The 14,203-nt window shown below is 50.4% G+C and overlaps 2 protein-coding genes across 2 annotated transcripts; one reads left to right on the forward strand and one right to left on the reverse strand.

The window, feature by feature from the left end:
* Nucleotides 1-1,242: 1,242 nt before the first annotated feature.
* Nucleotides 1,243-3,817, reverse strand: PV07_07831 (uncharacterized protein). Its single transcript, XM_016394946.1, has 3 exons — nt 3,060-3,817; nt 2,480-2,971; nt 1,243-2,433 (listed from the first exon to the last, which is right to left on the reverse strand). The coding sequence occupies exons 1-3, from the start codon at nt 3,754-3,756 to the stop codon at nt 1,565-1,567; spliced, it is 2,058 nt and encodes a 685-aa protein (XP_016248365.1). The 5' UTR covers nt 3,757-3,817; the 3' UTR covers nt 1,243-1,564.
* Nucleotides 3,818-8,202: 4,385 nt separating this feature from the next.
* Nucleotides 8,203-14,002, forward strand: PV07_07832 (uncharacterized protein; the record flags this gene model as incomplete). Its single annotated transcript, XM_016394947.1, has 8 exons — nt 8,203-8,420; nt 8,474-9,446; nt 9,498-11,240; nt 11,291-11,637; nt 11,703-12,326; nt 12,419-13,070; nt 13,169-13,501; nt 13,555-14,002. 8 exons carry the CDS (start codon nt 8,203-8,205, stop codon nt 13,750-13,752), a joined length of 5,088 nt encoding a protein of 1,695 aa, XP_016248366.1. The 3' UTR covers nt 13,753-14,002.
* Between the last annotated feature and the right edge of the window lie 201 nt (nt 14,003-14,203).

Genomic DNA, 14,203 nt, shown 5'->3' on the forward strand with positions numbered 1-14,203 from the left:
AAACAGAGTAACGCAAGAATCAATGGCTGCCTCTGACTGCAGTAGGTTCGGCAAGCTATAGGCGGCTCCGACTTTGCGCTTCTCGATGCGATGGTATTCCGGGTCACGGGTAGAGAAGAGGTTCATCTCTGGCTGTTTCTTCCATGAGATACATTGTATCGGATAAAAGGCCGTTTTTGTAAAGTTCTCCTTGATGCCGTAGATGACGGGTATCAGTGTAGGGTCGGAAAGGGACACATGGTTGGGGCCAATGCGAACCACCGGACCGTATTTCTTGTGCAGGTTGATGGCGGTGATGTGGGCGTGCCCTCTATAGACATCATACAGCCTCCAGAGCTTGGTATAGGCGGCGACTGGAGGTCCGGGGATGCTTCTGAGTCCTGGTCTGAACCTGTTGTATACCAGCGAAATCACAAACAGGCCCACGACAAAGAGGACCGGGTAAGTAGTGACAAAGTGCTTAGAAGAGGAAATCAGACTTGTGACACTAACGGTAGCCATATTGTTAGGCGGCTTGTTAGAGCCTGGGGAGAGAGCGACAGAAACAAAAGGGTTGATCGCAACTCCCGCTCGCCAGGCTCCCCCTGGCCTCCTTTGTATAAATCTGCTTTCCTCCCATCAACCCACACCCGGATAATGCACGGCTGACGGCATCCAGCAGGAACAATGACTTCAGATGTTCATGTCGTCCATCGGTCGCCTCCCAACATCGGTGATTGGCCATGGACGAAGAATCAGCGCAATGGTTTGGAGCTTGTTGCTCAAACTTGACCACAATGGGAGAGGCAGCCCCTCACTGAAATCCGGGGCCCCCTTCTCCGGCGACGAGTAGGAGTGCAGGAATTATGAAGTCGAACGAGAAGAGTCGAACGAGCGACCGTCAAAGTGAAGCATCGTTGCGGGTCTGAAAAAGCGTATACAATTGAGGCTTCTCGACGCAAGCACGGACGGAAGCATGCCTAGGTACTCCGACGAATCTGATAGGGGGGCCAAGCCAACGACTCCCTTTTCCCGGCTCACTAGCCGCTGGGTGCGAGTCGCACACTGATCCGCTGGGCGTGCACGCGTGTCATGCTACGCTCCTGGCTAGAGTGCCAGACAGCTTTGTCCAGCCAGACTGGGGATGAGAAACGGTCCACAGCCCCGGATCCGAGGCAAGGGATCACACCAACCGGCCATCGGATGGCTGTAAACATCTCCACGCGGAGAAAGCGCCCAAAGACTTGCTCATGGCATGGTGGTGTTGCGAACTTGTGGGAAACGGTGGTATATTATACTGCTATTGCCTTCCCTTCGAAGTGGCGATACTGGGCTGAAGGCTGCCACGGGGATCTCGAATTCAGCTTTGACTGTGGGCGACAGAGAGAAGCATCACCGTCACTGTCGAGGATGCCAGGGCCAGGACTTTCTTCCCACGAGGCTCTACAGGACAGGAGGAGTCTATCATTCGCCTCCCCCGCTCCGCTCTGCTCCGAGTCCACGAACAGTACTGGCTGCCTTCAAAAGAACTTGAAGCCCTGCGGCCCTGCCCAGCACCAGGTGGCGACTGGAGGGAGGTTCGACGCTATTCTTTTCGACTCTCGTAGGCGGAAGAATACACAGCGTTGTGAGCCATTTTCACGTCCATCTCCCTTATGGCGACTCCATCGTAGCTCTCGGTGCTCTGGAAAGTCCCCCCTGCTGTGGGCATCCCGATTTTGGACGTTACAACACAATGACGACAGAAATCCAACAGTGGGAACGCGGTGGTGTCGGGGACATGTCTCGACCTCTCGGTGAATGTCGCGCCGCCCAGCGCAATAAAACACAGTATCAAGGCGAGTCCACCCAGGACCACATAAGCTATGATAGACGCGAGTCCCACGACAATCTGGTTTCTGCTTACGGTGAAGTACACGGGGCTGTTGCGTTCCAGTCCGTCAGGAAGGATGATTTTGTCGTAGTTAGTTAACAGAACGTTGCTTGGTAGCGCCGAGAGAGCTTGCCGTTCAACGTATCCCGGTTGACAAAAGTAAATGGGTATTGCTAGCAGTGCCTGTAGAGCATTGACTGCCCGTGTTTGGAGGGCCGGACTTTGTGAAGAGACTGCAGTGATGGCATTTAGCATCGAAGCGATCATTGCTGGGAACATGAATTTTCCAGCTCCCAATCCCAAGATTTCCAGAGTGGTAGATGTTGTCAGGTCTGTGGACTTTGCAAGACCTAGGAAATTGTCCCATGCCTGCAGTAGGTCGCTTGAATTGAGTGGTGCGACAGTTTCGGACATTTTGCTGAATTCGTGAGAGATGATGGTGCCGTTGAGCCTCGAATACGCGATTCTAGCATGCCGGAAAGTAGAGGACAGGCTCGTGGCCCAAGTTGGTGTTGAATTCCATGTCGACTCCTTGTCACAGTTTCCGTAGAGGGTGTCGTTGTAGCTGCAGCTTGAGATTCCTGTAGAGGTCAACACAGTCTCAGAAGGACATAGTTAAAAACTTACTCGCCTGTATCTGATTCGAGGCGACATTTTTCGCACAAAGCCTGAAAACCCCTAGGGCTGCTCCCACGGCCTCGGTGTAGTAAGTCCGGCATTCTGTCCCATTTTCAAACGCCCAGCCATGATCTCCTTCAGTAAAGCGGAGAACATAGCCTTGGTGATCTTCAACGAGCCAGGAATCGGCTCTTGGATGTGCATCTGTAGTGATCTGTGCAGCTATCTCCTCCTGCCCTGCAACGAGGTAAATAACTCTCTCACACGTCTGTCCACTTCCCAAATCGGCTGTGGTCGAGCAAGCCCTCCTGCGGCTTGCATCTGAGATGTCTATAGCATGAGTCGGATCATCCAGAAACTGGCTGAAAGAGGCTCCAAGTAGTATGTCCGTAAGGGGAGACAACGTCACCGCCACGCTGGTGTTCAAAGATCCCAAGCCGAAGCCTAATGGTGCGGCTGTTTGGCCCACCTTGTCGAACCTGAGCACTGTGCCCACCTCGCCTGTACAAAGTTAGCACACCCAGATTGTGATAGTAGAGTGAGATTTTCGGCCTTCAACAAAGCTGTTAACCCGGGGCGGAACACTGACTCATGATCAAGACACCCAGTATCGGCAACAAGACCACAGCAAGGATTCTGAGACTTCCCCAGAGCCTCGTCCTAGCTCTGGCCTTCGCCTCGGCAGTAAGTTGTATCAGTCCCAGAATCCCGGTTCCTTCTTGGAGGCACAAGAACTCGGTCAGCGGTATGCCGCCTTCGCGGACGGTCAGGAGCCACTGCAACAGCTCGAATGCAGAGGCCACAGTAATCGCAAGCAAGAACGCAGTCACTTCGGATAAGGCTCGGAGAACAAAAATTGCATTGCTTGGAGACGAGTTGATAAAGTCGCTCTTCCACAGATCTGGCCGAATAGCGTACAGCGCTGTCAGTGCCAGCATTATGACAGCGAGACATGCCGGAACCCATCCAATTGCGATTTCCCTCCTCTTCCTCATACTTGGCTTGACACTAGCACTAGGATCTGAAGGCACTGCTCTCCCATTGTGGCCTTTTTCGCTTGATGCTGGCTCTGTCACTAGAGGTCCGTCACCCTCTTTCGAAGAGTGCTCGGATATGGCAAGACTGATGGCCCTGTCAATGTCCGAGCCTTCGGCTTTGTTGGGTTGTGTAGACTGCGAAAAATTGCCTGTTGCCGTACGCATTGGCAGAACCTGCGCGGAGGTGTGGTCCTGAAAGGAAAGATCTCGACCTGAGTGGTGAGATCTGGGTCGCTCAGGTGCTGCCATTTCTCGATCTCTACCACGCTGCAGAGACAAGGGAGAGCGAAATCAAAAACATTGCGATGCGATGGTAGGAAATCTGCACTGGACATCGTGGTCTTGAAGCGAACTGTCAGGCTGAAATATCATGGAGACCGGCCAGCGACAGGACGCGAACCCCTGGAGATGACTGGTTATAGAAACACGAGGTTCAGAAGTGTCACCAGCCCATCCTGTCCGACGGTGGAACCTTGTTGGCTCGTATTCGCTAGGTTTGAACCGTCTCAGTTGGGTGCGTTGGAGATAGGGCTGTTCTCGACCGCTCTCGACGCGACATGGCCCAGCCACGTTTCGGATGGTCACACAAACTGCCAAAGTCAAACCAAAGTTTCTCTAGTTTCAAGTTCACTTGTCTGTTTGCTGGTAGTTATACGAGACGATTGCAATTGCCTCCGGGCAGTGGCTGCCTCCTAGCTGCCCAATAGTTTGTTCTGGCCTTTTTGATGGCTACTCGTCAGAGAGCACGTAGGTAGGACACCACTAACCTCCTGATCCTGTGCGGGCCCTTCCAGCCCGCGCCGTGCCATTTACTTAGATGATAGAAGTACTATGTAGTAGTACTAGTACTCACGATCTCACATCGATGTGAGTGAGTTGGCAGCAATTCTTTCAGTATCAGTGTCCAACCTGTTCACCAAGATGTGGAATAACTTCAATCTTCCGCTGGTATTTGGGCTCTTTGGGTCAGCATTCGCCATCACCCAGGCTCCCAAGCTTCCTTCCCTTCTTGTTCGTCAAGACGGGGACCTTGCATCTTGCCAGCTCGTGAACAGTATTGCTGCGGCATGCTCTGCGAGTACGAGTAACCTTTTCGATCAAGGCTTCAGCGTTGCCGCTTCCTGTCTCTGCTATTCGGGATCGGTATATCAGCCTTCAGTCTACGATGGAGCTATCGAAACGTGCCTCGCCTATCTTTCGACGGCCTCGCCACCACTATACACCTCACTTGCTGGAAGTGGCCAGACAGGGAGTCCTTGTGCATCGGTCGGCGACGTTCGCACCAACACAGGGATCGACCACAACTTGATTTCTTGCTCGTCTTGGTATAGCATGGAAGCCTCTTGCTCTGGCGACAACATAAACTCGTCGCCTCCACCCTTCTCAGTCCAAGCCAGCTGCCTGTGCTATACGAGTTCCGTTTTCGCTCCGTCGGTCTTTGACGGGTTCTGGGACGGCTGCCTGGACTACTACAAGACTGCATCCTCGGCTTACTACTACGAAACATTGTCATCACCAGGGAAGAATCTGAACACACCTTGTGCGAGGGTCGGCGACGTCAGGGCGTCAACAGCGGACGGTGCAAGTTCTGCCACTCCGGGCCAAACTTTGTCCACTGCACCGACTGCTACGGCGAGTACCACAAGCGCTGGTGGTACAACTAGCCCGAGCAGTAACGAACCCACTCAGACGGCGACAGGAGAGAGCGCAGCATGTTCTGGGCCAGTGCCTGGTATTTGGTGGCTTCTTCTGGGCATTGTTTCGCCGTTAGCGTTTTCCACGGGGCTATTCTGATTTCTTTTCGTGCTTGATCCTGCTCAGCAATTATTGGTTCGGTGGTACTATTAGGATGCAGAGCAATCCAGTCTACGATCGTTCAAAACTTTTCAATCCGCTTCGCTCTTTTTAACTCAGGAACTGAGCCACAATCGATCCCGGTGCTTAAATCGACCGATCGGGCTGGCCCGGGCCAGTTGCCCAGGTGGAATCGTGCCGACCCATGGGCGTATGCTAATTAGTGTGACAGTTTGAACCTCTACTTGCAATGAAGAAAGGGTGTAGGTGGTGTTACTAGTAGTAGCGATAGCATGAAGGCCAACACGAGGTAGGAGTGGTACCCCAGTACATAGTAGTGGTTGCACCTGGATGGAAAACAGGAAAGGTAGCAGTGGAACGAATTAGGAAAGTGATCGGGTCAGAAATGCAGCTAGTCTACTTTGGTCAAATTTGGTGGTGCGCTTTGGGGAGCATCATAAAGTCCAATCCCTCTTCTTTTGCACAATGGAAGTAACAATATGTACTTGTACTTTTCTTCCCTCCACTTTCATGCGTCTCTTTCTTGTCCTCGGAACAAACATACTTCTTTCCTTTTTGCTTCAAATACTACTTAGGCACTGGGAACGTTGAGCGGCACTCGCAGTGCGAACTGGAGTAAGGTCGCCACACCACTGCCTGGAGCTGAGCTGTATAGTACCTAGGCTGAGATCGGGATGACACCTACAATGAATGAATGATAGGATGATAGTAGATAGGACCCGGGAAAGGTAGGGAAAGCTCATGTGCCAAGGTGACATCTTCTCTCGTCGTCTCGTACTATATACATAGTACTCAGTATATATAGTAGTTAGAAGTTGATATCGAGGAAGAATTTAGCAAGATTAGATGACATTTCGGCTCGTGTAAGGCCGGAAGTGACACTGTTGGCTCATGATGGCAGTACTAGGAATCAATAGGCTACTGCAGCAGCACTGGTGGGAAGTGCTAGTGCTTCCTTCCACCCATTGCATTGTCGAAATTCGAGTCCTCGGTGGACGCGACGAGATGGTTTTTGAGCCTTTCCCTTCGTCGTCGCCCCTTCACTAGTACGTAGTATGTACTAAGTACTTACTATGTACTTGACTTGGAGCTAGCGTCCGAGCTGACTCGGACACCTTATCCAAGTTACTAAGTAGTAATGATGCCGGCGAAGCGACAAGAAGCCATACCGTACTACTGCTCGTGCATCTTGCCAATCTCAAATGTGTATTTTCCGTGGCATAGTGCGTCGTAGTAATGGTCATACTCACGCAGTCTTGGCAGCCAATTTCTGTCCAGGGAACTGTGCGAGTAGAGAGATACTTATGTAGATACTATCATAGGTACAGTCGGTATTGAACAAGGCCAAAAATGTGCCGAGTACATTATCAATACCAGATGCAGGCTAACAACTACAGAAGAAGATATGTGATCAACTCTATCGTTATGTGTGGGCCTGTTGTAAGGTCAATGCATCGAACGCAAGGAGGGGTCGTGGAAAGTGTATCCGATGAGAAAGCGCAGCAATGAGGTTCAAGTTTGTGCGACGTTGATATCGGATTAGGATTGAGAGCTGAGTCTAGTAGCTCTACTCCTTGTCGCTCTTTCTGATACGGGCACGTCGGCATAGCGTCAAGCCTATGCTCCTCAGCGCCAAGCGGGGCAAAAACGGCTCGCGTCTCACCGCGGATCGGGGTGATTCCGCCGTGCGCTCACCCGAGCTTCCCCGGGTTCGCGTCAGGCGGGGGAGCGAACGACTTGAAAATCCTAGCAGCGTATAGGGGCTGAAATGAAGCTTCCGCCTGAGCTGGCGGAGTCGATTCCCTCTCCTTCGACGTGAAAAGTGATCCAGATAGCAATATAGCCCAGGGATGGGACTGATATCTAATGTGTAAAGGAGGGCTTTTTAAATGCTGCCAACAATTATGAATGAGGGGGGGACCCCGCTGCCTGATCCGTTAGGAATAAATACCCTTCCCAGTGTAGCAAGTCTTCCTTGGGTAGCTAATCGAGCTGGCCAAGGCCTCGCAGACAGGCCTAGTTTTACCTTGGACATTTCGTGATCTTCCTCCCACTTATTTCATGGGTGATTGGCATATCTCTCAAGGATATAGGAAGTTGCTTTAACCTTAGCTTTCTGCTTGCCATGCTGTTCTTTAACAGCGCCATGGGGAGGGGCAATTCTACAACAGGCAAGATCCATATGGTCCTTGTTGACCCCGCTTCAAGCTCTTAGGAAGTGATAAACGTACTCTCGAGAAGACGAGGTGAACCATGGTGGAGCAGCCAGAACCATACCTAATGGGACTGGCCCCGGAGATTGTACTAAGATCGCCGGAGGAGCTATTCAAGAAATGGACCTGGGTAGGCAACGCAAGAAATTTTGACTAGCTAGGTAGAGATTAGGATAAAGGTACGAGTCTGGGGTGGGTGGTATCTTATGATTTTTGTCTTGGGCGGCTAGGACGTGATTCCTGGACATGCAGAGCGCCTAGGATCTCAGGTCCTGGTGTCAATTGATACTAGGCGTGGAAAGAGCCTAACCCGCTATTCCTAGATCCGAAGCCAGTATTTATCTCAATGGGTCATGAAGAGAAACCTCTTGAGGTACAGCGATGTTATCACCTGCAGGTCGTACATGGGAGTGGAGCTGCTGGTTCTTGCTGAAGTGCATGGTCAGTCAGGGCCGGGCAATCTCCCATGCACTCAGCTCGTTACAGATTTTAGCCCCCATTGATAAGCCGGTTTTTCTACATTGAAATGGTTGCCTTTTCTGCCACCTGACAAGTTAGGCTGAAACTGCTACAATCTTGGTGTTTGTACTAAGTATTTTCCACCTAATCTACGTTCTCTTTCACAGCTCTTCTTCCTTTTGACTCAAATACATAGTATCCATCCATAATGACCGACAAACAGTTTATGACGGTGCCTGCCCTAGACGAGCCAGAAACCACTCCTGATGAGGCTCGCCGATTCCTCCGTAAAATACGTGCAGGAAAGTTCCAAGTGCAGCGAGAAACCAAAGAGAAGTTGATCAGCCAAGGTAATTTAGATGTATTGGAACAATTGGAGGAGCTAGCGAAGAATGGAAGAAGCCTCTACAGGAAGAATCTGCAAAGGTAAGTCCACCTATTTATTAAACGCGATGCTGAACGTGCTAATGCTCTAGTAGCGTGATTGACGAAGTCTACCACGATTCTAGCCGTGTCCTCTATGAGCTGATCCAGAACGCTGATGATGCTGAATATTCGAAAGCTTGGAGGGAAGGGAACTCTCCTTTCATGAGATTTACGTTTGACCAACAGGACCTTGTCATAGACACGAACGAAGATGGATTTACTCGTGCCAATGTGGAAGCGATCTGTTCCCTCCGTGAGAGCTCGAAGAAGCATCCCAGCAGTGATAATTCAACGGGAGAAAAGGGAATCGGGTTCAAATCAGTCTTTCTTATATGCGACAACGTCCATATCCAGTCGGGTGTCTGGTCCTTCAGCTTCGAGCAGGATGAAGATAACTTCCTAAGTACGGTTATACCAATTGACACCGAACCGAGACAAATTCCTGAGAATGTCGGTACCCGTATCCGTCTGCGTTACAGGCAGAGCTGCCGAAATGACATCCTGCGGTACCTGGCGGAAATTCCAAGCGAGACAATACTCTTCTTGCGCAAACTGCAGCAAATAAGCATCCAATTTGACGAGACCTGCATTCCTAATTCAAGCCCGACATCCAGAATTATTACTAGGAAGACACAATTCTGTGCGGTACAAGATCCGCAGCGTTTCCCCCCGATCAAACAAACCAATGAGATGGAGGCGGGTAACGAATACCGATGCCCAGTCTGTCCGATTGCACATGTGCCTCGCCATGGTGCTGCGTTCTGCGATCACGCCAATGTCGTCCACATACATACGAGCTCTACGATCAGAGAAAAGGTTCAAAGATCCCAGACACATTATCGCTTATCACGGATTGCCTTCACCGACATGCCAACTACTAAAGGCCGTCCTACTGTCGGTGCAGATACTGAGATGAAGGTAGAGCTAGCGTTTCCTATCAATGAGGACGGGACGCATCCAAAAACGTCCAAGGGCGGCGCGAATGTTTGTGCATTCTTACCAATGTGTAGACAAGAGAATCTACCTGTATGTGGTGGTACTCGATTTATTCCAATCACTCGGCTAACAAAACTCTAGTTTTCCATACAGTCAGACTTTCTCACGATGCAGAACCGCCAAGACGTTGTCGATTGTCCTTGGAACAGGGTGCTACGTGAACAAACTGCGAATGCTTTCCAAGATACAGTCGTCAAATTCTGCAAGGAGGAGAGCTTTCGTTTCTCCTGGCCTCAGTATCTGCCACAAGAACGACTCAACGGAAATTTCTGGGAATCTTTTCGTGCCCTCCTTGTTGAGAAGCTGCGGACCACAGAAATCCTCCAGTGCTGGGATGATGACCAGCTCTATTGTCCGGGCGACCTCGCAATCTTGCCGAATTACTTCTTATATGGTGAAAAGAGAGAGCCCCTCTTCAAGGATTTGGTAGACAAAATCTACCTATCTCGGCACTACCATGAGGAAAGGGTTCTAGAACACCTCAGAACCCTCGGTGTCCGCGAACTCAGTCCTGACGAGATCGTGGAGCGAATCGAATTTGACTTGGAGCTACCGAATTCGGTACTAAGGGAGAAGTATTTGCAAACTGATTGGCACGACTGTATGTGTGAGGCGATAAAGGCTATATTGAAAGGCTCAATCGAGCACACCAATTCGGAGAACTCTTCAGGTTCCGATGATCAAAACGATACCCTCTCCAGTGATGAAGGTTCGTCTGATGATTCAGGGAATACGAATCCCACAACCATTCATGCCCGCCTCAAAGCTCTGAATATCATCCTCTTGCGAGACGGCTCCTGGGTCAACCTGGAGGAAGAAATATACTTTCCCACAATTGGCGGCTTCAGCATACCGGATGGCCTTGGCCTGAAACTGCTGCATCCTGACGTCTGCGAAAGCCACACACAAAGAGAATTCTATGAAAATACCCTGGGTATCTTATGGTGTGAAGCTGAACTCGTTATCAAAAAGATTATGGAAGCCCATGCGTCCACGACAGAGAGCTACACAACAAGTGATGATTGCGAACCTTACATCTCACACTTCCATTTTCTATTCCACTTCCGGGGCCAAGTTGCCAACGAGGATTTGAAGTCACTCTATGCAGTCACGTCAGAAGGGACTGTTCGGCGTTGTTCAGATGGGCTCTATTTCGGCTCTACCAAACCCTACGATACTCAGAAAATCCTCGAAGCTCTCTCACCCAGCTACGAGATTGATTGCGACATCATTCTGCACGACATTTATAATAGACACGTGGATGACTACACAAATGAAACCTGGAAGCAATGGCTGCAGGATGTCTTTTTAATTGCATACTATCCTCCGCTGGGCGAGGCAGGTGGCACAAAAGTATCAACGCTTCTCGAGTACCTGTGGCGCCTGGACACTTCCTTATTTCTTGGAGCATTGCAAGACCACTGGGCCTCAAGCTATGAGCAGGAGCTTGATGATCATCCGAATATACGAGACATACTGCACAGGGCCCCCATGTCCTGTCATGATCACCAAAAGCATCCACTGAACTGTACTTATTTCCCCGAAGACGAGCTGCTCCGGATGAGCGAAGAACTCAGTGTCACGTCCCATATGCCAATCATTTGCTTGCCGAGGAGTGATGAAGCGTTGAGCCATAGGAATTGGGACTTTTTGTCAAAGCTCGGGATCCGACGTGGTGACCAGAAATTGAACTTTTGTCTTGACGCGCTCCTAGCTCTACACAAGCGCAGCCAATCCGAGGACAAGCCTACTTACTCCTCTATTCGACAAGTTTTCGAGACGATTGGAAGAGAGGCAAGCTACAGGGACGCCGAAAACCTCAGGGTAAACACTCCCACCGTTTCTTCGGGTGGCACTACTGACAACGAGAGTAGAAATTCTTCTCCTTGCATCCATGCATCTGCAACCCAACTGATACCTCCGATTGGAGATTTAGCCGCGACTGTGTCTGGGATGGTCCTGATTTCCTAACTTGCAAGCTTCCTCTCAAGTGTCACTATGAAAACTCGACGGAAATGGAAATCCTCTTTTCGAAGTACATGAAGCTAGGGAATGCTGACTGGAAAGATGTTGCCAGCGAGCTGGAAAACATCAAGCGGTCAGGTAAATGGGAGCAGACCTCGAACTCAACCCACCAAAACAGATCGCTGTCATTAAGCTCACGGATCTACAACGAACTCCACGCGAGGGCGGTCGCGGAGAATGATGAGCTCGCCTTAAGGTAATTTCTGCCGTTGGGGTTGTTGAGCGCAAAATAATGTGTCTAACTAAAACTGATGTTTTCAGGACATTTTGCGAAAAAGAGGAGCTCGTTTTCACCGAAAGGGGATGGCGCGCACCTTCCCAGTGTGTATGGGAAAGCAAGTATAGGCTACCCGGCCTGCCTGGTCTTCAACATGACTACCCGGAGCTGAAATGTTTCTTCGTCGACCTATTGGGAGTACCAACGGTCAATATAAGTATCCTTCTCCATGGGCTTATAGACCTAGTGCAAGCTCAGGAGCCGAGTTACTCAGATGTCAAATCTATGCTGCTTGCGTTAGGTCCGATGTTTAACGCTGAAGCTGCACCTGAACGCTCGTTTACTATGGGCTTGGCAACGCTGAGGAAGTACTCCTTCCTGCCTGTACGTCTCAAGGACAAAGCGCCGGTCTTGCAGAAGATGGCGACGCGATTCTTTATCGCCGACCATGAACGATATGGGCAGGCGTTTGAAAAAAAGGTTGAATTGCTGGACTTCACGCTTGAGGAATTTCGCTTGCTGAAGAGCTTCTTCCGAAAGCTAAACCTTGAGAATCGTTACCTGTCCGCCTGCGTTACTGAAGCCTCAGAGGTGCCCAAGCCCAGTGTCGCATCTAAGGATTTTGCACGGATGCAAGACTTCAAGAAGAGAGCTTACTTTTTTTCATGGTGAGTTCTCGAGCTGAACACATGATTTTCTGCCTCACGACCTTGACTTATCTGACACTTTCTTCCTCAAGCTGTGCTGCTGCGTTTTCTAGTCCAAAGTACTTTAACTTCGACGACTCAACGCACAGCAAGCTGTTGGGTATCGAGGTATATACCTGCGCAGAACTGCAGACCATGCTCACTCTGCACTACGGCAATGAACCGCTTGATCCTATCCAGAGCGACCGGATCCAACCCATGTTCACGGAAGTTAATGACGGCATACAAATTTACCTCCCAACCCAAATGTCCGAGCTGCGCCGGTGCTATATGGTCGAGCTCCCTGAGTCGATGTTGAAGTTGCTCGGGATCGAGGATCAACGGGCAGGACACTGTCTTTACTTCCTGCTAACTGAGAAGCTGGAGAATCTACACGATGTCCTGAAGCAACAAGATATTCCTGAATTGACATGGCTCAACCCTATTATCGATGGCGACACCGATGAGCTGACCTACGAGATGGGGGATCTAGGTCTGTCAGACGCAAATAGAGGTATGGAGAGGACAGGTGCGATGCAGGAGTTGGACTTGAAAGATACTCGCCATGAGTATAATCGGCTACTCGAGCATCTTGTTCGGCAAGTTCGCAAAAAGACTCGGACAGTGGCAGAAGAATTCAGGCCGTTCAGGACGAGGGACACGTTTGGCACTCCTCAGACAAACCCCGATTTCTGGGACCGCATCGGGGTAGCTGGAGAATTATTCGTGCGTTCATCCCTTGTGTTTACATGTTTTCGTGCTCGCCTCGAATGGGACGAATAGTGTGGGTGTAAATCACTATCTGACCAGCCCCGTTTGAACAGGTCTACGAGCTTCTCCTCTCCCTCGACCTCCCAGGTTTCCGAACGGCAGACCATCGAAATTGGCGCAGCACCATCCGCAAACACGTCCGCGCCATCCACGAGTATCAAAATTTGCTAGAGTATGATGGGCCAGATATGGACATTGTGTACAAAGACACGACCGGCAAATTCAGCACGTGGTTAAAAGAAAACGGGTGGGGCGAGTCCCCTGGTTTCATAGACGCTGCTCCACCAGTTACACCGACATCCCCTATCACATACTACATCGAAGTTAAAAGCACGCCAGGCCCCTGCGGAAAGCCCATGAAGATGAGCAATGCGCAGTACCAAAGGGTGAGTCACCATGTCTCAGCGAAAATCGTGAGTTGACAACCTCTGACAATTAGATGCACGATTACCGTATTCCGGAACGAGGTTGGGCCAGCCGCACGACCGAGAGGAAAGTCTTCGTGCTCTGGCGCGTGTTCGACTTGCTCGGCCAAAATGCCCAGTATGCCGCATTCGTCGACCCGGCCAGGCTTGATGGTACCATTCTCAAATTCGTTGCTGACAGGTGGCAAGTCACTGCTAATCTCGACGGCTAAAAATTTGACTAGCAATCAGTGGATGAGGTAGCCCTGAACAGAAAAGTGCGAGGAGACGTTCGAGATTTATTGCGGTCATGGTTTCGGTACCTGGACATTTTGCAAGCTCTGGGCATTTTCCTTGCACCATTGGTTCCGTCTCGCGTAGAGACTGCAGGGCTATAGTTGGCCGAGGCGAATTGTGACCCGGAGGATGGAAGTGAAAGAGCGTGAGCGAAAGAAGAAAGCAAGACATATAGCATAAAAACACCACAGGCTTTCCTCCAATCTCGGTGGAAAGACGAATCAATCGTGAAAGAACCAAACTCCGCTACAGGGCGACTTTTCGTTTTCACCGGACCAGATTTCGAATCATTTGCTGGAGAACTACCCAGTATAAGTGCTTGCACTTTTGAATTTGGAGGGCTACTCTTGGGCTCTGGATAGAATATAAGTCTCCAGGCAGGAAAAT

This window comes from Cladophialophora immunda, assembly GCF_000835495.1.
Source record: "Cladophialophora immunda strain CBS 83496 unplaced genomic scaffold supercont1.4, whole genome shotgun sequence".
Lineage (NCBI taxonomy): Eukaryota > Fungi > Ascomycota > Eurotiomycetes > Chaetothyriales > Herpotrichiellaceae > Cladophialophora > Cladophialophora immunda.

Coding starts and splice junctions, on each gene's coding strand:
- PV07_07831 (XM_016394946.1), bottom strand. CDS start 3,756: ATGGCAGCACCTGAGCGACCCAGATCTCACCACTCAGGTCGAGATCTT. Junction 2,972..3,059: donor ACTGGGTGTCTTGATCATGA/GTCAGTGTTCCG, acceptor AACTTTGTACAG/GCGAGGTGGGCACAGTGCTC. Junction 2,434..2,479: donor CTCGAATCAGATACAGGCGA/GTAAGTTTTTAA, acceptor TGACCTCTACAG/GAATCTCAAGCTGCAGCTAC.